At 46.0% G+C, this 24,808-nt stretch overlaps 1 protein-coding gene across 6 annotated transcripts in view; it reads right to left on the bottom strand.

The window, feature by feature from the left end:
* Window positions 1-24,808, bottom strand: part of EPB41L4B (erythrocyte membrane protein band 4.1 like 4B) — a 176,723-nt gene that overhangs the window by 21,301 nt on the left and 130,614 nt on the right. For 5 of the 6 annotated variants that reach the window (XM_048511185.1, XM_048511186.1, XM_048511188.1 and 2 more), the window contains exons 21-22: window positions 20,549-20,666; window positions 19,614-19,691 (exon numbers count right to left, since the gene is read on the bottom strand). In XM_048511185.1, the coding sequence (XP_048367142.1) occupies window positions 19,614-19,691; window positions 20,549-20,666 (196 nt within the window). Of the gene's footprint in view, window positions 1-19,613; window positions 19,692-20,548; window positions 20,667-24,808 lie in introns of those variants that run through there. The other variant, XM_048511190.1, reaches the window with a different exon arrangement.

Here is a 24,808-nt window from a genome sequence, read left to right on the forward strand (position 1 = left end):
AGATCTTTAGCAGAAACAAACGATCTGGTATGCTTTTTGCTTGCCAAGATGGAAAAATAAATTAAACGCTCATCTCATTTTAATATTCCGGACGGTTGCTCTAGCCAAAACAACTTGATAATTAAAAAAACAATAAAGGTCAGTTGTCCTGAGGTTGTAATTCCTCTGTTGAGCACAAGAACTACTTTAAATAACTTGGATGGTATTTGGCTTACGAAACTTGGTGGACTCCCACCCTTGCTATTATTGTCCAGCACAGATATTGAGAGGCCGAAGAGTCTTGGGATGGCCCATTAACTTCACGGGAAAGTTTCTAATGAGACAATACCTGGACTGGCCACAGGGGGGCAGGAGCACTCTGAACCAAATGAACCCTGCGGTACAAACGCAGCTCTCAGGTTGGACCTGGGCTGAGTGCACCTTGTCTTGCTGCCGCCATCATAGGGGGTGAGTTGATCTGCAGGGCTTCCCAATCTGCTCTTTGGAGAATCCCATGGAAACGCAGAGCTGCATTCGCACATGGCTGGCTACTGCACTAAGGCTATCATTTGCAGCGACACACACCGGCACATTCAGTCACAAGTGACTGCTACATTGTAATGATAGTGTAATAATCATTGGTATGTGGATGCAGAACTGGTTTAAGGTGCCAGAAATTTTGAATGGGAATACTATGTGTGCCAGTGAAGGCGTGAGTAGGCGTAGGGTTCAAGAGCTGCGGTGTATCCCTAATCCTGCAGGAGGAACGGGTTTTGATTCCCCAGCTCTGCCGCCCTGAGCAGGCACAATGGAGGCTTATCTGGGGAATTCAGATTAGCCTGTACACTCCCACACACGCCAGCTGGGTGACCTTGGGCTAGTCACAGCTTCTCGGAGCTCTCTCAGCCCCACCTACCTCACAGGGTGTTTGTTGTGAGGGGGGAAGGGTAAGGAGATTGTCAGCCCTAAAGGGGGGATATAAATCCAAACTCCTCCTCCTCCTCTTTTTCTTCTTCCTCTTCCTCTTCCTCTTCTTCTTCTTCTTCTTCTTCTTCTCTCCTCCTCCTCCTCCTCCTCCTCCTCCTCCTTTTCCTTCTTCTCCTTCTCCTTCTCCTTCTTCTTCTTCACCCTCCCTGTATGGTGCCAGGGATTTTCAAGGCAAGAGAAGAACAGAGGAAGTTTGCCCTGGCCAGCCTCTGCGTAGAGCCTGTGGGCTTCCTTGACGGCCTCCCATCCAAGCCCTAGCTGGGACCAACCCCAAGATCTGATAAGACGAGGGCAAGTGGTGTGTCACAGCCTGCCTCGGCCTAGCAACCCCAGACTTCCTTGGTGGTCCCCCATCCAAGTCCAAATCAGGGCTGACCCTGCTTAGCTCCTGAGATCTGACGAGATCAGGCTAACTTGGGCCAGCCAGGTCAGGGAATTACATAAAACTAAGTAATGTTCTCTCTTAATGATGTTAGCATTGTAATTTTATAGATTGATTGATTGATTGATTGATTGATTGATTGATTGATTGATTGATTGATTGATTGATTGATTGATTGATTGATTGATTGGATTTTTGTACCGCCCCATCCCCGAAGGGCTCTGGGCGGTGTACAACATAAAATATGATTATAAATAAATTATTAAAACCATTAAAACAGCGATTAACAATAAAAAGTGGCGTCCGCCAACCCCACTTTTAAAATTCTCCCCGGGAGAAATTTTAAGATCCAGTGTGTTAGAGTTAATAGATATATAGTTTATAGATAACTATTTTATTTTTTCCCATTCTCTATTTTTTTCTGTTTTTGAATTATATTTGAAAAAAATTAATACAATTTTTTTTAAAAAAACCCAACGTTTCATCGCTGCTTATCTGATGGAGGTCTGATTGAAACGTGACAAGAACCTAATAGATCTCCTGGAGGACGAGGAGAATTGCAATTCCTGAGAAGCGACAGGGAGAAGGCCCTGTCGATTGAAACAAGTGTCTATCAGGCTTAAAATGATTTTTAAAACGACAGTTCTTGGAATCACCAGGGATTAGGAAGAACCCTGCATTTATGTACTATGGAAATAATCATCAGTATATAAGCTAGGGATTCCCAGCGTGATCCCTGTAGGAGTGACAGCCCCTCTCATATTTTTTTCTGGCACCCGCCAAGTGTTTTTAGGAAGTGGGTGGGGCCAGGTAGCGCTTTTGCCCAATAAGGCTTCTTGTTTATTATTGGAGATTTGATTGGCTACGCAGATTATTTTAAGTGTTGCTTTGGCAGCAGCTGCCACGCAGCACAAGAATCTATGGCAGACCTGGGCATTATACGGCCCGCGGGCCATATCCGGCCCGCTGGATGACCCTGACTGGCCTTGCTGGGGAGCGAGGTGCCTTTGAAAGCCCCGCAGAAGCCGGTTGCCTTGGCTGCCGCATTCTGCGGGGCTTTCAAAAGCGCCTCGCCCCCCTGCCTTTTGGCCCGGCCCTCCACAATATTTTCTGTTTCTTATGCGGCCCCATGGAAAAAATAATTGCCCACCCCTGATCTATGGCATGTTACTAAGTTCGGCCGTGGCAGCTGTTTTGTGGCTGGTTCCATCTCCATTTTGTTGCTGCACCAACTATGCCATGCCAGAATCCCCAATGTGCCTGCAGGCTCAACAAAGTCAGGGACCCCTGGGGTAAGCGATTGTGCTAAGAAAACTCTACTGACTGCCTTCCCTTTTCTCAGAAGAGAAAAATAACTCTGAGCTGACACCCCACTAGAAACATGCACTTACATACAACCATGAACAAATCTTCCTTGTTCATATATAGGACAGGTGTCAAACTCGTGGCCCTCCAGATGTTATGGACTACAGTTCCCATCATCCCCTGCCAGCATCATGTAGCCCATAACATCTGGAGGGCCACGAGTTTGACCCCTATGATATGCAGCCTCCACAGACAGAATTAGACATCAGTTCCACATCTGTGAAACACCAAAGGTCTCCCACATTTTTGGCTTTCCATCTCCAGATTCATAGACTCTCCGGAGCTGCCGGTCGCCCTCCTTTCTTTGATGACTTGCCATTAATTGCTGTGAAGATGGTGGTGAGAATAATGTAACCTGAGAACTTTTGAAGAAGAAGAAGAAGAAGAAGAAGAAGAAGAAGAAGAAGAAGAAGAAGAAGAAGAAGAAGAAGAAGAAGAAGAAGAAGAAGAAGAAGAAGAAGAAAGAAGAAGAAGAAGAAGAGGGAGGGAGGAGGGAGGTTTGGATTAATATCCCCCCTTTCTCTCCTGCAGGAGACTCAAAGGGGCTGACAATCTCCTTGCCCTTCCCCCCTCACAACAAACACCCTGTGAGGTGGGAGGGGCTGAGAGAGCTCCGAGAAGCTGTGACTAGCACAAGGTCACCCAGCTGGCGTGTGTGGGAGTGCACAGGCTAATCTGAATTCCCCAGAGAAGCCTCCACAGCTCAGGCGGCAGAGTGGGGAATCAAACCCGGTTCCTCCAGATTAGATACACGAGCTCTTAACCTCCTACGCCACTGCTGCATCAATTCACTCATAACCTTAGTTGACAAGTTCCTGTTCTTCTGTTCCTTCCTTTCTCGATCTGAGGTTACTGTTTGATACCCGGCTACTCACATCTCTGAGAGGCACTGGAAATATCTGATTGGTCTGTGGTTGTTTTTACCCCGAAGCCTCTTTGGAGAGTCAACAGACTGGAGGATGGAAAACTTCCAGCTAAAGGGGGGAATGAATCATTTCATCCAATAGACATTTGCATGTGCATTCTCAAATTAGCCTGCCTATTTTGCTGGCCAAGAGCCTCTGCCCTGCCCCCAGCTCCAGCTTGCTCCAATCTGTTGCTCCTTTTCCGCCTGCCGCAGAGATGGACATCAGGTGCACCCAGAGAAGGGAAACAGCTGAGATCACTCTCCCCATGGAGGCAGCCAGTGATGGGAAATGCACAAACAGTTCTGCAGTTTTTGATGGGTCAGCTAGCCCATGCATGGTGATACCTAACTTTACATAAATATTAATATGCTCTGTGTGTGTGTGTGTGCGTGTGCGCACGTGTGTGCAGTGACTCACAGGGGATGTGAAATTCCGCAGCCTCCTATTTTCTCCCTCCCCCCTGGTGAAGGTCTGCTGGCCCAGTTTTCTTCTCTGTTTCCCCCGCCTGGTGCTCTTTGCCTCTCCGGCTTCTCACCCACTTGATCCTTCTTCCTCTTTGCTAAGCCAAGAGTCTGCTGCCACTGATTCCACACTCGAAAAGGGAGAGACTCCCACCATTTTGGGGAACAGCCCGTTGCTACTTCTCCCTGTAACAACTGAGATCCGCTGTTCCCCTCTCAGAGTTAGAGGAGTTAATGGTTGAACGCCATCTGTTTTAAATATTTATGGATTTGGAGCGCTGCATTTTAACTGGTATTAATTTTTAGCATTTTATCCTGTTTATCCACTTGTCTGTATTTATGTTGTAAACCACCCTGAGCCCTTTGGGGGAGGGCGGTATAAAAGTGGAATAAATAAATAATTAAATAAATAAAAAATAAATACATTGCTTTCTTTTTACACTGGCAGTCATTGGTAGCTACTTCGGTTTGCTCAGGTAACCCAAAATGCCACTTGAGGTCCTGTTTTTCCCCTCTTTATCACTTACTATTGGGGGCAGGGAGGGGGTAGCTTTCCAATTTTTTTAAAAAATCATATTCCTTTCCGCCCCCCCCCCAAGCCCCCGCCCCCCCACTGAGTTTTCCACTCAGAAACCTGTAACTTGGTCCTGGCTGTCCCTGTTGCACAGATTCTTCTACCCACATGGTGAGGTGGCACAAACAGCTATCAGGCAAATGAGGCCTCCTACCTATCAGTGCAATTTTTCATCCCCTCACAGCTGAGATCTCAGTCAAATACCAAGTGATCAATTGTCTGATTCTTGGACTACGATTGATTGATGACTAAACTAATCACTAGATGAGTAATATGTTTGCTGGAGAGGCTCTGAGGTCTTTTCTGCATAGCAGAAATAAGATGTCTTGCAGATGTTTTAAAAAGATCCGTTTTTGGCTTTTTGTGTTTTCTCTGTGCCGAGGACACAAGTATCGCCAGCCAAAATGGTTCGATCTTCCCACCTGCTGGCCAACAGAGTTCCTGTCAGTTTCATAGCTGCGCCTGGCATTTTCTGGACTGGTGCAGAGATTCTCCTGCCTCTGCCATTTGGTGAAAGTTTTCCAAGGAAGTTTCCTCTGCTTGCAGCTCAAGCTCATGCAATTTTGCTGTTAAAAGTAGATGAATAAAGTTTGTTTTGCATAGCAATCCCGTGGACATATTGTTTTTCCTTTTTTTGTTTTGAGGGGGAGGGCAAAAAATCCAAACTTCACATACACGCTACAGGGGTCAGTGCTATCAGTCACAGACCAGGAAAGGGATTTGGGCGTCTTAGTTAATAGTTCCATGGGAATGTCAACTCAATGCATGGCAGCTGTGAAAAAGGCAAACTCTATGCTGGGGATAATTAGGAAAAGAGTTGATAATAAAACTGCAAGGATTGTCATGCCCTTATATAAAGCCGTGGTGCGACCGCACTTGGAGTACTGTGTCCAGTTCTGGTCGCCACATCTCAAAAAGGATATCGAGGAGATAGAAAAAGTGCAGAGAAGGGGCAACGAGGATGATTGAGGGACTGGAGCACCTTCCTTATGAGGAGAGGCTGCTTGGCGTTTGGGACTCTTTGGTTTGGAGGAAGGGAGGCGTCTGAGGGGGGATATGATCGAAGTCTATAAAATTATGCATGGGGTAGAAAATGTTGACAGAGAGAAATTTTTCTCTCTTTCTCACAATACTAGAACCAGGGGGCATTCATTGAAAATGCTAAGGGGGTGGGGGGGAATTAGGACTAATAAAAGGAAACACTTCTTCACACAACGTGTGATTGGTGTTTGGAATATGCTGCCACAGGAGGTGGTGAGGGCCACTCACCTGGATAGCTTTAAAAGAGGCTTGGATAGATTTATGGAGGAGAAGTCGATTTATGGCTACCAATCTTGATCCTCCTTGATCTGAGATTGCAAATGCCTTAGCAGACCAGGTGATCGGGAGCAGCAGCAGCAGAAGGCCATTGCTTTCACCTCCTGCACGTGAGCTCCCAAAGGCACCTGGTGGGCCACTGCGAGTAGCAGAGAGCTGGACTAGATGGACTCCGGTCTGATCCAGCTGGCTTGTTCTTATGTTCTTATGTCTGTGAAACGATGACAACACAAATATGTGCTTCTCTAGTCATAGCTTTGCAGACATCCCCCCCCAAAACAAAAGAAAGGAAAAAATGACACGCTCACAGGAGTGCCAACTAAAACAAACTTAATCTACTTTTGACAGTGAAATCACCCACGGTTGAGCTGCAAGCGGAGGAAACCTCCATGGGAAACCTTCATCAAATGGCACAGGCAGGAGAATCTCTGTAGCAGCACACAAAGTGGCAGGTACTGCTGCAGCAAAAATAAAAGTAAGAGCCAGAGAAAGGGAGAAATAAAGCGTCTCCTGCAAAGGCAAGCAGAAGATGTCTTCAGCCCATCTTCAGGAGAGGAAAAATAGCTAGTTTGGCAATTTCTGAAAAACCTGGATTGAGAGAGAAATAAACCTGGATTGAGAGAGAGAAATAAAATTTTCTGAACACATTTTGGGGGAGAGAGCTGTGTGAACTTCTTCCCCAAAACACCATTTTATAATGTTCTCAAGACATTATATTTCTGCTATGCGGAAAAGACCGATGTCCTGTTTGAGCTCTTGTGGGAGACTTGTAGGAGAGATGGGACAAATAATATTTGTTCGTTCATCAACTGCTGCATCAATTTTTCCCCACACTAGATGGTCTATCTGTTGGAATAAGCGACTTCTGCATGCCTGGACACTGGGGGGTGCTGTATATCACTCTAACTGTGATGTTGCCTCTCTTGTTTGCCCTCCTTGTCTGGGCCAGGAGACCGCCCACTAACTTCCTTTCTTCCCCATGCTAGCTTCACTTCTGCTCTAGCCTTTGACCCGGCATGAGGTCAATGGCAGCCTGCTCAATGGGGCCTTTCCTACTTGCAGCATCCACTCAGCTTCCACACTACGTGATGGCGCGTTAGTTGTGCCCAAGGTATGTCATAGGAAAGTAATCTCTTTAGACTAGGGGTTCTTTCTATTTTACTTTTCTTAGGAGCAAAGTTGTGAACTGAAAGATGATTGAATAAATGTAAGAAGTTTTACTGCTTTTACATTTTATGTCTCTGGAGAAAGTTTCTATAAACTGCAGTCCACACACACACACTACTGGGACATATCTTCATGACTCTAAAGCCTTGAAATCTAACATGGTAGCAGAGACTGATGGTTATTTTTGAAGCCCAGATGATTTTAAAGTTCCGAGACAGATTTTTTTTTTTTTCCTTGCATGGCTTAGCAGCCATTGCCTTGGTTCTTGCTCACCTGGCTCCTAACAGACCCAGTGAGGTAACAAAAAAGGTTGCATAGCCTGAGAGAACTTGCTTCCTCTTTCTTGTGTGTGTGTGACTAATTGAGATTGCAGAGAAAGCCTTTTTGCATTAAAATGGCTCAGCGTAAGGCAATTCTTGAGAAGCTTACAAGCACAGAGTTTTAACTCATTGCTCTACAGAGATTCAATCCCAAAATAAAGGGAGAGAGGGACATAGGTTTTGTTTTAACTACACCAAAACCAAACAGTGGAAATGAAAGAAGAGACTAGATGGCAAAGAGCAGATGAAAAGGCCCATGAATGTAATTGTTAGTACTCTCACAAACTCACAACTGAATTGTATGTTAAAAGGACAAAAATTCTGCCAAAGACATGCTAGAAGCATTAAAAGAAGGGTCTTTGGGAGAGCAAGACAGAAAATAGCAAAAGTGAGTTTATTCAAACAACTATTTTCAATCAAAATTACAAGAAAATGGAGATGCTGATTGCCATATAGAGAAATTGCTGGAATCTGATTGATAAATTAGCAACCACTGGCACAGTTCTGGAGGAAGAACTGAAAATTGGACTGCTTTTAAGCTCATTGCCTGAGAAATATTCAGCTTTTGTCTCTACTGTGAATGGCAAAGACTGCACATTTGGGGAAATTCTAGGACTAACTAGGTCTGAATTTTTGCAAGCAGCAAGAGTATCTCTCTGAGAGCAGAGGGAAGAATAAAGCTCAAGTTACATTGCCCAAGAAGCCAGAGGCAAGGTAGGGAACTAAATCCATTTGAATACAGAAAATACAATCCACAGGGGAAAGGAGGAGCCCACCCATCTGTTTCAAGTGTAATAGAAACCCTGGTCACCTCCAGAGGGGAGTGTCGACGCTGTAATAAAGAGTGATGCTGAGACTGGCAGCCAAAGCCATCTCACACTGCTTATTCACACCTGAGACAAAGGGATTTTACTCCTAAAAAGAATTGGTTTAACTTTACTTTTAACCCACATGCATACAAACTAATGAAAAATATAAGCCTTGGATTATTGATAGAAAATGTTAGCTTCTAGGCACATGGCTTCAGATGTTGCTTTGTTCAATGAATTAGATAGAGATGCTGGATGCACTGTGTATTTAGCCAATGGAAGAAGCAGATTCCAGTGAATGGAAAGAGACAGAGATTACTTTACATTTGCCAACTGGATGGTAATGGTACTGAGATTGTGGCAGAAAATGTCATGTACATTTGCAGACCTTAGGCTGTCCATCAGCGTCGTCCCACACTATCAGAAAAAGGATTTACTGTTCACTTTGGGGAATAATGTGTGTTTTTTATCTCATGTGATGGTGACCTATATTCCACAGGTACCCTAAGAAATGGAGTCTTTGAACTGTGGACTGTGGGGGCCTGAAGCCTGCACAGCCAAGGTAACTTGTACCCAACAGTCTTTGGAGCTCTGGCATAGGAGGTTTGCCCACCGTGATAAAGAGGCCATCCTGAAGCTGAAAAGCAAGGACTTGGTAACAGGTATTTCCATAAAAGAATGTCCCAATGATAACCAATGGTGTGATTGTTGTTTTAAGAGGAAAGGGAACTAGGCCTTCATTCCCAAAGCAAAGCCAAAGATGCTCCTAAGCAGCCTCTTGACTTAATTCACTCTGATCTATGTGGACCAATCAAACCCAGCATCAACTAGGTAAGAACACCTATCTGTTGTGTCTTTCATTGATGACTACTCGAGATACACTGTGTGTTATTTACTAAAAAAAGAAAAAAGTCTCAGACTGAACAGAAATTAAGAAGAGACTATGTTGCTATGGTATCTAATAAGTTTTAATAGGAAACAGAAGTGTATTCAAGCAGGACATGGGAGGTGAATACAATTCCATATCTATAAACAATTTCTTGAGGGAACATGGGATCCAACACAGACTTACTGTAGCCCATTAGCCAGAACAAAATGGAATTTCTGAAAGAAGAAATAAGTTATATAATGGACATGAAAGTTAGGTGCATGCTCATTGATTCAGGCCTTCCCCATAAGCCCTGTGGAGAGGCAGCAATGACTGCAGTTTACCTACAAAATAGATTGCCAACCAAAGCCACAGAAGCAACTCCATATGAGTTATGGCATGGCAGGAAACCAAATGTAGAGAACACATAAGAGTCTTTGGATGTAAAGCTTATCCTCACATACCAAAAGAAAAGAGAGCCAAGCTAGACCCTACTTGAAAGCAGGTATATTTTTGGGCTATTCTTCAGACAGTAAAGGATACAGGATTTTGGATCCAGAAACTAACCAAATTACTATATGCAGAGTTGTGCAGTTTGTGAGCGACGAGACATAGCAAGCCTGCTGTGATGGATGACCATTCAGAGGGAGATGGCGATAGCGACCAGCTGATCCTACATCGCACAGAGTCCCAGGATGACATCACCATGCAGATGCCAGCAAATGCTCAACCTGAAGAGGGAGCAGCGGTGGAAATCCCAGACCTGACAGGTGAGGCAGAGGAGTCACAGACTACCTGCGGAGGCAGACAGACCTTTGGCCCTCAGAGCTCATGGCCGGCCTAACAAGGGAGTTCCAGCAGAGAGCCACTTACCTACCTAGCAAAGAGGCGCCGTCACTGCATGAACCAGCTTCATGGTCTGAGTTACAGCGAATGCCTGAACCAGAAGCAAAGAAGTGGAAAGAGGCAGCACAAGAAGAAATCCTTGCACTACACTTAAAACCAAGCATTGGACTCTCACTGAACTACCTAAGAGGTAGAAGCACGTTATGTCCGGTTGTAAATGGGTTTTAAAGAAGCTAAACAAGATGCGGAAGGTCAGATTGAGAGATATAAGGTGAGACTTGTTGCTAAAAGGATTCCTCTCAGATCTATGGAACGAAGATTATGATCGAACTTTTGCACCTGTTATGGAAATATTCTACAATTACAGAATGCTCTTAAGCATTGCTGCATCCTAGAAACATGAAAACTGAGCATTTGGGCGTTAAAACCACATTTTTTGCATGGCCGAGAATTGAACAGGAGCTTTATATGGAAACAACCACCAGGGTTCATAATAGATGAAAAGAAGATAAACATTTAGTCTGTAAACTTCCAGAAAAGGACTTTATGGATTGAAACAAGCTAGCTAAAGCTTGGTCAGATAAGCTAGCCAAAGATGCTACTAAGTCAGGACTTCAAACAAGAGCAATGCAGACCCCTGTCTTTATAGCAGACACAGAAATGGGAGATGGACATTTATCCTGACATATGTTGATGACTTGATTATTTGCCATGAAAATGAAACTGACTGTGCTGAGATTATGTCCCAACTCAACAAGGAAGTAGAAGTCAAGCACCTGGGAGATGCCAGCTTCTGCCAGGGATCCAAATCCGAGCGATGTAAGGAGCAGATGGAAGCTATCTTCTTAGCCAGAAGACCCAGAAAATATTGGAACTGCTACCCAGAGTCTGAACCTGGAAGGTTGTCCAATCCAATGCCTACCCCAATGAGTTCTTTGATTTCTACAGACAAGTTACCTACCCTGATGACTTGCTACCTGACAACAATGACTACAGGGACTGCAATAGGCAAGCTTTTGTGTACTTAGCAATGACAACCAGACCTGACCTTGTGCTACAGCTGTGAGTATATTGTCCAGAAGGGTTAGCACACCACCCACCACAAGAGACTGGACTGCTGTTAAACGAGTGGTAAAAAGGTACTTAAGAGGTACTTTTAGACTTTTAAAGCTGAAACTGCCAGCAACTAAAGATCCACACTATTGGGATAAGCTGATGCAGATTGGGCTGGAGAAAAGAACAGAATCCTAAGATCTACCAGTGGCTATGTGTTTTTTTCTATAAGGTGAAGTGCTGTAGAAAGTTGAGTGAGCGTAAAGCAAAGTGTTGTTGCTCACTCATCCTACTGAATCAGAATTAGTATCAGTTTCTGAGGCATGTAGAGAATTACAATGGCTTTTAATGTTGTTAGAAGATTTTTGGTATTATGATGAACCTTTACCTGTACAAATGCCTAGAAGATAACCAGAGTTGTATAGCTAACTTATCTGCTTTCAGATAAGACCAATGGTACACGCATTACTAAACACATTGGAGTTAAGGATCAATATGGCAAAGACTCTTACAGGCTAGAAGGAACTGTGAAACTTAGGCTACTGTCCTACTGATATGATGACAGCAGACATCTTATTGGAAAACCAAACCACTGCCAAGAGACAAGTTCCAAAGCCTGCGTGACAAACTGAACATTATATACCCTGGAAAGCATGTGCAGTGTCGAGAGGGAGTGTTGGAATAGCGACTTCTGCATGCCTGGACGCACTGGGGGGGGTGCTGTGTATCCTCCTAACTGTGATGTTGCCTCTCTTGTTTGCCCTCCTTGTCTGGGCCAGGAGACCGCCCACTAACTTCCTTTCTTCCCCATGCTAGCTTCACTTCTGCTCTAGCCTTTGACCCGAGCGCATGGTCAATGGCAGCCTGCTCAGTGGGGCCTTTCCCACTGCAGCATCCACTCACTTCCACACACGTGATGGCGCGTTAGTTGTGCCCACTTGTCATAGGGAAAGTAATCTCTTTAGACTAGGGTTCTTTCTATTTACTTTTCTTGGAACAAAGTTGTGAACTAGAAAGATGATTGAATAAATGTAAGTTTTACCTTTTACATTTATGTCTCTGGAGAAGTTTCTATAAACTGCAGTCACACACACTACTGGGCATATCCATGACTCTAAACGAAATCTAACACTATCATGGACAATTACTTCTGGAGTGCAATCAAGGGATGAACTAGATCTGAATCTGAATTGATTCCAAAAGCCAGCAATTCATTTTTCCCTATCTTGAAGTAATGAAATACTGCATGAGAATTTTGCCCCCAGAGGCATCCAGCAAACGCGAATCCTCCTTTTTAGACTATTCAGCTACAGTTTTTACTTTCAACTTTTTTTTCCTTTAAAAAGGCCAGTTCACATTTTCTGTAAATGAAAACAGGATCACGTACTAAAAGGGGTTCTTGTAAAGAGAGCAATTAAAACCGCAGTGAACGTTTCAAATGTTCACAGACACATTGACAGTCTCTTTTCCTCCGGGCATATCTGGCTTTAGAATTGTTCCCTTTCCCCACAAAACTTTAATTTATGAAAAGAGTGGAGGGATCTCTCAGGCAGATACCTCAGTACCCTTCGCAAGTTTTCATTTCTCAGAATTCTCTGGAGGAAACCAGGACAGTTCAGCCGTAGGGAAGTCCTAGAGGCAGAAAGTGCCATGAAGTTAAAGTTGACTTACAGCAAGAGACATCCGGAGGTTGTTTGACCATTGCCTTCCTCTGCCTGGATTTTCTAGGTCCGTGGTGGCGAACCTATGGCACTCCAGTTGTTCATGGACTACAATTCCCATCAGCCTCTGCCAGCATGGCCAATCGGCCATGCTGGCGAAACTGATAAGTATTGAATCCATGAGTATCTGGAGTCACCATAAGAGTTTACCACCCGCTTGTCTAAGTGGTCTCCCATCCTAGTATGAACCAGAGCTGACCCTACTTAACAGACCCCGTGTTGTATCACAGGGGTGGCCACTTAATTGATCACCATGAATAGCCAAGCAGGGCTTCCCGAGGACAGTTGCAAAGAACCCCCGTAAGCGTTGATGGTTGATAGTTGGAAACTGCTCTTCAGCCTTTGGGATTTGATACTGAGCAAAGTTGGGGAAGGGCAATACTGAGCAAAGAAACGGGCAGGGGGGAAATTTGAGGCAAATGTTTCAGTCTGAATCAGGGGGAGAGTGAGAATGAGTGAGAATTCCCTCGGAACTCACTGAATTTGTGGGTGTCAAGACTGCCCAGACTGTACAGGGGAAAGCACTCCTGCTTTAGCAAAAATCTTTATTCAGAAACAGCGGTTCAGGTAAAACAGGCCACCAGACATTTATTGACAGAACTGGAAAATCCCCACCAAAAGTACCCTACAAAGACGAAAGCAAATGACTAACCACCCCACTCTAAGCTACCCAGTGGTGGGATCCAAACATTTTAGTAACAGTGGTGGGATTCAAACAGTAGCGTAGCGCCAATGGGGCTGGGCGGAGCACGATGGGGGCGTGGCCGGGCATTCCGGGGGCGGGGCATTAATAATTTGTTACTGTAAAAACTCTTACTGTAAAAAAAAAGTTCCTAATTTCTAGCTGGTATCTTTCTGTCCATAATTTAAACTCATTATAGCAAGTCCTATCATCTACTGCCAACAGAAACAACAACTTCTCCTCTAATTGACTGCCTGTCAAATACTTAATACTTTCAAATACTTAATTTTGTTTCTAGAAATCAAAAGAAGGATGCTTTACCATATTACTAAAACATGTTTTTAAAACAGCCCAACAGGGAGAATTATCCCGTTTTCTACCTTCGCTAACCAGCCACATAGGAAACAACAGGACGTTATGGTTTTTGGACCTAATGGAATTTCTAACGGAAAAGCAGACCCAATTAGTAACCCACTCTCGGCACACACAAATAATTAGTAACCCGCTCTCAGGAACTGGTGAGAACCTGCTGGATCCCACCTCTGAAGCTACCCACTCTCCTTCCCAGAGAAACCCGACTCTTTCTCTTTCAGCTAGAAAGGAATGTGGCTTGGCCTTCTTACCTCTACCCCAGGTGGCCAACAGCAACAACAGGATGTGGATTCCCAGGACAAGCTAGGAAACAGCGGGGGTGGGGGGAAGAGACAGTTGACCACCTCCCATCTGGAGGAATACTATGATCAGGCCCGGTATAAGAATGGTCATGACAGAGGGCAGAGAGTCAACGTGATGTAGTGGTTAAGAGCAGCAGACCCTAATCTGGTGAACTGGATTTGTTTCGCCACTCCTCCACATGAAGCCTGCTGGGTGACCTTGGACTAGTCACAGTTGTCTCAGAACACTCTCAGACCCACTTACCTCACAAAAGGGGCGTAATGCCCATTGGGCAAAGTGGGCAGCTGCCCAGGGGGGCATCAAAATGCAGGGTTCGTTTTTGGGTATTTTTAGTGATTTTCCATTTTTGGCCTGCAGGGGTGCAGTTTTTAGGCTAGTGCCCCCCCCAAATGTCAGCGTATCATCAGGAGACTGTCCTTATGCTAACCCCCATGTTTGGTGAGGTTTAGTTCAGGGAGTCCAAAGTTATGAACTCCCAAAGGGGGTGCCAATGGGAGCTAATAGGAGATGGGGGCTACAGTTTTGAGGGTCCATAACTTTGGCCCCCCTGAACCAAACTGCACCAAACCTGGGGGGTATCATTAGGGCAGTCTCCTGATGAGACCATGAAAGCTTTGAGACTGTGCCTTCAGAAATGTGCCCCCCAGCCTGCAACTCCCATTTGCAGCAATGCAGAAAACTCAATGCAGAACAAAAATTCTTGGGAAAATTTCTGGGATGCTCCTGCAGGGGGTGCATTTTTGGACATATCGGCACCAAAATTTCAGGATATCATCTGGAGACTGTCCTGATGGTACCAGGGCTACAGTTTGCCTCGCTACGCCCCTGCCTCACAAGGTGTCTGTTGCGGGGAGAGGAAGGGAAAGAAGTTGGCTTTGAGACTTCTCACAGTTGGGAAAAGTGGAAGTATAAATCCAGACTCTTCTTCCTCTCCTCTGGCGGGAGACTGAAGGAATTCGTGCTGTTTGAGCGTTCCTTTCAACATGCTCAGCTTCTATATTTGCAAAGGAACTCAATCCTTTCAAATACCCCCATGACTCCCCCTTCGTGCTCCATCATCCAAATGAGCAGAAACCGCGTTCTCTTGCCCCTGGGATTTCTCCCTGCTCCAGTATGTAGGGAAGGCACATAATTGTATGCACAAAGGTAACCTTCAGCTTTATTAAACTGAAGTTTTAAGGCCTTCGCATTGATGAAAATGATATTTTATGTCTGTACAAAAAATTGTTTTGGCTTTCAAAAGAGCAGTAAGTGAGAAAAATATGTTGTGAGCCCCGTATATACAACCTTTGTTTTTTTCCATTACAGTGGAATGAAAAATGCACACGGGAGACAGCCGATGCCGCTGTCTCCTAGCAATTTTTTACTCAGCGACGTGACTCCTGAATATCAATAAGAAACGAACTTCCAGTAATATTTTTCATTGGTGGATGACTCAGTCATGCAGCAGAACTTTCTGGGTTTTGTTGTGGCAAAAAGGAAGCACTCCTTTGAGGGCCGAACCAACACAGTGGCCGTGTTTTAGACCCCAGATCCAATTGTCACGAATCACAATCAGGAAATGCGAAAAGTCACGGATGAGACCAGGCATTGTAGTCCAGAGGCGTAGCTAAGGAAAATGGAGCCCAGTGCAAAAGCTGAGTTTTGTGCCCGCCCGCCCACCTGCCCAATGTTTGTTTGTGTTTTTTGTATTTTTTAGTGTTTTTCAGTTTTTGACCTGCAGGGGGCGCAGTTTTTAGGCTAGCAGCACCAAACGTTCAGAGTATCTTTAGGAGACTCTCCTGATGATACCACCCAGGTTTGGTAAAGTTTGGTTCGGAGGGTCCAAAGTTATGGACCCTCAAAGTGTAGCCCCATCTCCTATTGCCATGGTGGCGAACCTATGGCATGGGTGCCAGAGGCGGCACTCAGAGACCTCTCTGTGGGCACACGTGCAGTCATCTCCCCCTCCCCCTCTCACCCCACCAGAGGCTGCTGCTGGCAGACGCATTGGGAGTCATGCTGCACAGGCTGGCTGCGCACAAGGCGCTCTGCTGGCTGGGGCTGAGCTTCGGGGAGGTCCTCTTGAGTTGACCTGATTTGCTGTAAATACTATCTACGGCCCCACGAGTACCCCCTATCCCCCACAACGCTTGGGAGACTGGAGGCTGGCATGCTTTTCTTGGCGTGTAACTTTTGGGAACCAACTAAAACTTTGGGGGTAGGGTTAAAAAGCAGCAGTCCGGGCACAGTGGTGGGATTCAGGCGGATCGCCCCGATTGGGATGAGCCGCTTGTTAAGGTCTCCCTCCCACTCCTCTGGGAGAGAGAGCGATGGGGCTTTTATTCAGTGGTGGGATCCAAAAATTTTAGTAACAGGTTCCCATGGTGGTGGGATTCAAACAGTGGTGTAGCGCCAATGGGGATGGGTGGGGCACGACGGGGGCGTGGCCGGGCATTCTGGGGGTGGGGCATTAATAATTTCTCTGTTACTGTAACATGCTGGCAGGGGCTGATGGGAATTGTAGTCCATGAACATCTGGAGAGCCGCAGGTTGCAGACCCCTGCTCTAGAACTTGCTTATGAATATATGGTAGCGGCCCGATATTTCCTTGTCATTGCACAGGCAACAAACACATTCGGCAGAGATGAAATCTCAACCCTGACGTGAGATGCCGGGGAAAGCTCGCCACCCTCAAACATTTAACTGCAAGCAGCCCCACAAATATCATGTTTTCTCCGTGTGCATTAATCAGTGCATTATTAGCCTTACTAAATTTAATCGAGGAGATCTCATAGGGCAGACCACTCTGTCAGCCAGAGGCACTCTGAAGAAAACAAACCCCTTAGCAGTGACAAATGTGTACATTGTGCCATGTGTGAAGTCAGTCGAGCATTTGTGTGTGTTGTCGGCATTTTCTTCCCTGTGGGTTTATCCTGACAGTGGTTCCTAACCTTTTTGCACTCGTGTACCCCTTGGCAACCCACTTCCCCTAAAATTGTACCCCATATAAGCAAACCCATTATATAATTTGTTTACATGCCCCCAAACGCTCTGGCAGGCGCCCCTGGGTACAATTGAGAAAGGGAGAGGTCCATAAAGTGCGAACCACCATCAGCGGCAGGCAAAGCTGTCCATGTTTACCTGACATCTGTGATGTACGAAGCAGCTCTCAGACTGCTCGACGAAGATGGAACCTCAAAGCTGAACCCGACTCAGATGGTTTATTAATGCATTTCACTTCTAACGCAGCTTCTTCAGAGGAACCTTGAACCGTCTGACATGCGCACAACACTCGAGACATTCCCTACTGAGGACTTATTTTGTGATCTATTTCGGTTGCCACGTTCTCTGCACACCTATCTCTCTCCTCATTTCATCCATCTGCTCCCATCCACTGAGAAGAAGAAGAAGAAGAGTTTGGATTTATATCCCCCCTTTCTCTCCTGCAGGAGACTCAAAGGGGCTGACAATCTCCTTGCCCTTCCCCCCTCACAACAGACACCCTGTGAGGTAGGTGGGGCTGAGAGAGCTCTGAGAAGCTGTGACTAGCCCAAGGTCACCCAGCTGGCGTGTGTGGGAGTGCACAGGCTAAACTGAAGCAGGGAATCAAACCCGGTTCTTCCAGATTAGATACATGAGCTCTTAACCTCCTATACAAGGTAGGCACATGGCAACTGTGTCCAAATGATGCAGGTACTGCGCGCAGTTGCTGGAGGGGACTTGGGGAAAAGTTGCATGCTGCATTTCTTATCAGCGCAATGTTAGGCAACCAAATATTATGTCTTTGTGAATGCTGAGACGGAAGTGGAAGATTTATACCCTGCTTTTCTCAACGGTGAGGAGTCTCAAGGCAACTTGCAAACTCCTTCTCTTCTTCTCCCCACAACAGACATTTTGTGAGGTGGGTGGGCCTGAGAATGTTCTCGGTAAACTGTGACTAGCACAAGGTCACCCAGCAGACTTCATGTGGAGGAGCGGGAAAATCAAACCCAGTTCTCCATATTAGAGTCCACCACTCTTAACCACTACACCATAAGGGTTACCAACCTCCAGTTGGGTCCTGGTGATCTTCCCAGAATTGCATCTTATCACCAGTCTACAGAGAAGAAGAAGAAGAATTTGGATTCATATTCCCCCTTTCTCTCCTGCAGGAGACTCAAAGGGGCTGACAATCTCCTTGCCCTTCCCCCCTCACAACAAACACCCTGTGAGGTAGGTGGGGCTGAGAGAGCTCCGAGAAGCTGTGACTAGCCCAAGGTCACCCAGCTGGCGTGTGTGGGAGTGTACAGGCCAATCTGAATTCCCCAGAGAAGCCTCCACAGCTCAGGCGGCACAGCGGAGAATCAAACCCGGTTCCTCCAGATTAGATACACGAGCTCTTAACCTCCTACGCCACTGCTGCTTTAGGGCAGAGATCAGCTGCCCTAAAGATAACGGCAGTTTCAGAAGTCAGACTCTGTGGTAAACCATGGAGTGTAGGCAGTCCCAACTCAGGCACTGTTCCCAAATCTCCAGAATTCCCCAGTCCTAAGTTGGCAACCTTGAGCTCCTTCAAATTCAAGAATGAGGCGTCCAAGCTCATCTTGAGCTTTAAAAGAGGATCCACGTTACATAAAATGGACTGAGTAAACATTCTTCTTCAAGCCAATGCATATCTTAGTGAGCTGAAAGGAATGAAGAAATAGCCCCCGGGGCTCACTGGATTTAAGGCACAAGAGAACCCTGATGTTTAGCACACACATACACAAAGCTTCAAAAGAAGGGAAGATTTTTAGTTGAAAAATGGTGGTGGGGGCCCCTCTGTGCTTTTTAACAGCTGCAGCTTTTGAACTCTGCATGCGCCTCTCAACTGCTGTCACGCCTCCCCTCCCCCCAACCATTGGCTCCATTTGAACATTTGGATGTTTTGAACTCCAGTGTTGGAAAACAGCTTGGGAAGGAGGATTTGGAGCAGAGAAATGAAGATGGGGAGCAACCTGGGCCTCTTCTCCACATCAAAGTTGCTTTACATTTTTAAAAAATGTTCAAGTTCTCAATAGTCAATAAGAGAAAAAGGAGAACAAAGGGAACCCAAAATCAACTGTAAAACCTAGGAGAGTACGCTAAAGAGCTTTAGCCCAGTTCTCTTACAAACATATCAAAAAACGCCCCTGAATCCAGCTCTTGCCTCTGATACCTTCAAGCCTTGAGATCGGCAACCACTACTGTGTGATGAAACAAACAGAATACCGTGAAGCATTTTAAAAGGACATCAGACCTTTATAAAGGTTTCCCCCAAGGGATCGTTCTTGAGAAGTCCTAGGCGAGGCAAAGAGATTTACCCCCACCAATATAAGAAACCTGTTCAAACATTAGCCCATTATTAGACACAGGAAAACCAGATTAACAAAACTGTGAAGTCAAAGACATTCTTTTAGAAGATGTTATAAGTACAACCCCTGTACCGACCTCCACCAAAAACGACCTAAGAAATTATCCAAACATTATCTTCCAAGGCTTCGAAACGAAATCGTTTACCATTGGCGTGGCTTCTGTGAAGTCCATCAGCAGGTCCCCCGGTTCCAGGGCAAACATATTTCCCGCATCTGTCGGGCTCTAAAGCACAACATTTAAGAGCTGTATGATCTTTAAATACTTTGGATTCCAAAATGAACGTGTCTAATTTAAAGGACCAACCTATGAAGTATAACTCTTAAATATGCCCACACTGGAAAGCACCCAAATGATAACAAGAAGCAAAGACCCCCACGATCTCCCAACTCCCCTTTGGTCTCTCAATCCAGTCACAAAATAACCATTTAATGCAGGGGTGGGCAATTATTTTTTCCATGGGGCCGCATAAGAAACAGAAAATATGGTGGAGGGCCGGGCCAAAAGGCTGGACTCAATTCTGCATAAGAGGGGCTGATAAGTGACAGACAGGTGCACAGATCAACTTGGAATCAGTGGCAACAGTTCTGCATACAACACTATTTGGCACAAAGAATCACAGGCTTAACCTACCTGCATAGTTGTCCACTGTGACAATCAAGCAAGTGGGGAGACTTAAGTCCCTTGACCTACTTTTTTCATCGACTGGCGCTTTTGAAAGCCCCGCAGAAGCTGGCTTGGTTGCCGGCTTCTGCGGGGCTTTCAAAGGCATGCAAACTCCAACCAAGGCAGGGGGGCCAGTCAGGGTCATCCGGCAGGCCGGATGTGGCCCGCAGGCCGTATAATGCCCAGGTCTGGCCTAGTGCATATACTTTATTGTTTAAATTTTATTTTCGTTTGACAAAATTTAATACCCGACCCTTTCCAGGCTCACCTCAGGCATTTCGCACCAGTTGGAGTTTCCAGAGCAGACTAAAGGGGAGCCCCGTATAGAGCGAGTTGCAGCAATCTAAGCTGTTGTTGTTGCTGACCTCCGCCTGTTAAAACTTTCCTTACCCGTCCCGCTCATTGTCTCTCTGTACCTTTGCACATGATGAAAACTGTCCTCCAGATGTTTTCTGCGACCCAGGAGACGTGGAGGATGGCGGTGGTGATGCCCCGACCGCTGCTGCCAATGCTGGAGGAAGGTCATCTTCATCACTGTGTTTGTCAAAAGAAGATGACGCTTGGCTCATTGCAACATTTAAGATCCTTTTCAAAGCGCTGACTTTTTGATAGGTAAGATAATCTTGGAAATCCTTTTTGAGCACCCTGCATCCCTGTCACTTTCCAAGAATATGGAGCGTGGGCAGTGGTGGGATCCAAAAATTTTAGTAACAGGTTCCCATGGTGGTGGGACTCAAACTGTGGTGTAGCACCAATGGGGCTGGGCGGGGCACGACAGGGCATGGCCGGGCATTCCAGGGGCAGGGCATTCCTGGGCGGGGCTGTAACCAAGCAGAGCGCAGCAGCTGCGCCGGTCCTTAGGCCCGGAAGCGAAGATGCAAGCAGTACTTGGAGGAAGGAGGGCTGCCACGCATAGCTTGATGCACCTCCTGCTAGACTGCTTCAAGTTCTGCGCGCTACTGCTGAGAGGAGGGGCGTAACGAAGGCAAAAATCATGTGGCAAAATCACCAATTAGTCACCCCCTCTCAACACACACAAATAATTAGTAACCTACTCTCGGGAACCTGTGAGAACCTACTGGATCCCACCTCTGAGCGTGGGTCCAGCAGCATCCATGCATGCAGAGAAGGAAGCCCCTGGTCCAGATGGAAAACACGGTGGTGTGGTGGCCATGCAGTTGGCAGTGGCTGCAGGAATCTACTGGTGCTCATACAGAGCTGTGCTTGCCAGGGAACAGGGGATGTTGCTTAATAGACACCACTCACAAGGTTAAAGAGGCATTCCATTCAAGTAAACACATCCACTAATGATACAAAGCAGTGATGTTTGGGTACCGGCCACAGACTGAGGTACCAGCTCCTGTTGGGAAATAGCTGGAGATTTTGGGGATAGATTCTGAGAAGGGTTTGGGGGAGGGGACGGACTTCAATGGGGTATCATGCCATAGAGACCACCTTCTGAAGCAATCATTTTTTCCAGGGGACTGATCTCTGATGTCACCTCAGGAAATCTTCAGCTATCACCTGGAGGCCAGTCAAATAAATCACACCCACACCCACACCCACACCCACACCCCCACCCACCCACCCACACACACACACACACAGGGATGTATGAACCTTAATGGCTCCCAATATCCCACTACCTGTATCTTTAAATAAATTCACCCAAGCTTTTATGTGTAAGTCTAAATTATTCAACTTTTATCACTCAAAAAGTAACCCAAACCTGGGCTCACAAAACATAATGAAAAAAACCCACAATTAATTAGTCCCAATATCAGGCTCACAGTAAAGAATCATGCCAAATGGCTAGTCATAACATGGGCATATAATTTGGGCAATGTTTGGGTACCATGTTTGGGTAATTTTTTGAGGGATAAATGTTAAATAATTTAGACTCACTCATAAAAGCCTGGGTGAATTTATTTAAAGATACAGATACTGGTGTACATGCGTGTATATATTTGACTGACTTGTGGGCATGTTCCCCAACCTCATAGCAGGGGCGTACCGCCCATGGCAACATGGGGTACCCCATGTCCCTGGGCACACGCCATTTGGTTACGGGGGGGGGGGGGGGGAACCAGGCGCTGGCCGGGTCCTTGCACCTGGCCTTTCCTGTGGTGTGATGGCCATGCTGGCAGGGGCTGTTGGGAATTGTAGTCCATGAACGTCTGGAGTACCATAGGGTGGCCACCCCTGCACTAGGAATATGAATCAGAATTCAAAAGGCTTCACTTGCAGGTTATATTGGAGACTGGATTGCCAAACCGGTTCATAGTTTGAATGTTCCAATTTCAACATGCGCCTCCCTCACCACAAGGGAAGCCAGAAGGATCACTCAACTTATCTTTGGTTATCTGGTGGTCTGTCTTAGCTGACTGTTGTGTTTGTCTTAAAACCGTTTGCCTTTCTCGCATCTGAATGTCATGGTCAGTTTCCTCTGCAAATTTTCTGCAGGTTCTAGATGAAGTTAGAGCGAAGTATATAAACCCCATTTTAAGACAGAGGGCCGAGTTTTCTGATAGTTCCAAGCTGACCTCCCTACTTCGGGACCGTCTGGCCCCATACATCCCAACTCGGCCCCTGCGCTCAGCAGAGGCCAACTTGCTGGAGGTCCCTGGCCCTTCCATGATGCGGCTGGCTTCCACCCGGGCCAGGGCTTTTATGGCCCTGGCCCCCTGCCTGGTGGAACGCTCTCCCTCCAGCTGTCCGGGCCCTGCGGGACCTTAAGGAGTTCCGCAGGGCCTGCAAGACTGAGCTGTTCCGCCGGGCTTTTGGGGATGCCAGCCGCTGATATGTGCACCCCTTTCAACATTGAGGCCCCTGTTGTCCCTCCTTTGGGGGAATTTTAAATTACGGGATGCCATTTGTATTTTTATCTACATTTTACTGTACTTAATGGAAAGGTTAAAATTTGAGCGCTGCTTTTAAATTGAGGACCAGTACTATAAGTACGGAATTATTATGGTTTATTGTTTGTATTTCTGTTGTGAACCGCCCTGAGCCTTCCGGGGGAGGGCGGTATATAAACTGAATAAATAAATAAATAAAATAAATAAATAGCCGCATCTTAGAAATGTGCAAGGGTGTAGCAGGAAGCCATTAAGCTCCATCTTCCAAAGAAAGGGTGCTAATTTTTATTCTGGTCCTTTTAATGACTGCATTAACTCTTTTTTTAAAAACTCTATGCAGTATTGTATTGTATGATGGACTCTAGTATTTTAAATATCTGTATATTTTAATATTTTATATATATTATGTAATATTTTATAGCCTAGATGCCAATAAAGACCTTGGATTGTATCAGTTTCCTCAAGAACACTTGCTAGGACGGAGGGCGAGTGGCAAATATACAACACACAGAAGCCACAGCTATGGCAGGTGGATCGCAGTGGGGCTTGGAGAAGACTGCCCATGTGGCTTTCCTAGTTGTGCTAATACTGTCTTCCAGATAACTTGTTCTTATGCCCCCCCCCCCCCCAAACCAAACAAAAAAATCGTCAGCACACAATGTTATATGGCACATTCTTTCCTGGCTTACGAGAAACCCCAATGACTGGGTATTAATTGGGCTCTTCGTTAATGTAAAAGGGCAGGTTTGGGTTCTTGACATAGTTAATCTTTATTTTGGATGAAGGCTGTTGATGTTCTCTAAGTCTTTCCTCTTCAGACTCAGCAGTGGGTAACTTGGCTTTCTCCCCTAGTCTTGCTAGGTAAATCTGTTCCTGTCCTCATTTGGACGGAAGTGGAATTTTTTTCCTGCCTCCTGCCAACTCAGCATGGACTCTCGGCCGCTTGGAAATCACAGCAGCAAGTTGGAACTGTAATCCCCTTTCATAAGCACTGTGGCTGCGCATGATGGCGGCAAGCTGGAACACCAGAAATTTGCCCCATTGTCTTGGGAAAATAAAATTCCCTTGATTTCTTCCGCTGAGAGATAGTTTCATGTTGATCTGCTGTAGAACGGCCAGGTTTGAGTCAAGTACCTCTAAAATCAACAGGATTTTAGTTTTTGACGGTCAAAACTCCTGAAAATCATCAGTTCCCATTCTCATTTGATTTCAGCTTCCACTGTTAACTTAATGATCTCTCTAAACCTAGGCCAGCGGTGGCGAACCTATGGCACAGGTGCCAGAGGTGGCACTCAGAGCCCTTTCTGTGGGCACACGTGCACAGAGTTCATCGGGGGGGGGTGGAAAATCACCCCCCCAAACACACATCTAGGTTAGCCTGCGCATGATTCTTTACCTGCGAGTAAGCTTGGTTGCTGGCAATGGAGCTTGCTTCTGAGTAAACCCTCCTAGGGTCGTGATTCACCCATTTGAAGCATTGCACGGTTGCTTCACCAAGCTTACTCCCGAGTAACGTGCGCCTCGGAGCCAACCGTTTTTTCTAAACTAAAACCTCAGCATTCAGGTTAAATTGCCAGGTTGGCACTTTGCGATAAATAAGTGGGTTTTGGGTTGCAATTTGGGCACTCAGTCTCGAAAAGGTTCGCCATCACTGACCTAGACCATTTACACACTTGTGGTCCACTGGGCAGTGAGCAGACATTCCCTTTGGGTCAGATACTTGGTTGTGCACCCATTTCCCCCCCTCCTGAACTTACCATACCTCAGATAATTCCTGCGGTTTCTGAGTAATGGGCAAAGTACAACTTTTTCCTGATT

Source organism: Sphaerodactylus townsendi, linkage group LG11, assembly GCF_021028975.2.
Source record: "Sphaerodactylus townsendi isolate TG3544 linkage group LG11, MPM_Stown_v2.3, whole genome shotgun sequence".
Classification (NCBI taxonomy): Eukaryota; Metazoa; Chordata; class Lepidosauria; order Squamata; family Sphaerodactylidae; genus Sphaerodactylus; species Sphaerodactylus townsendi.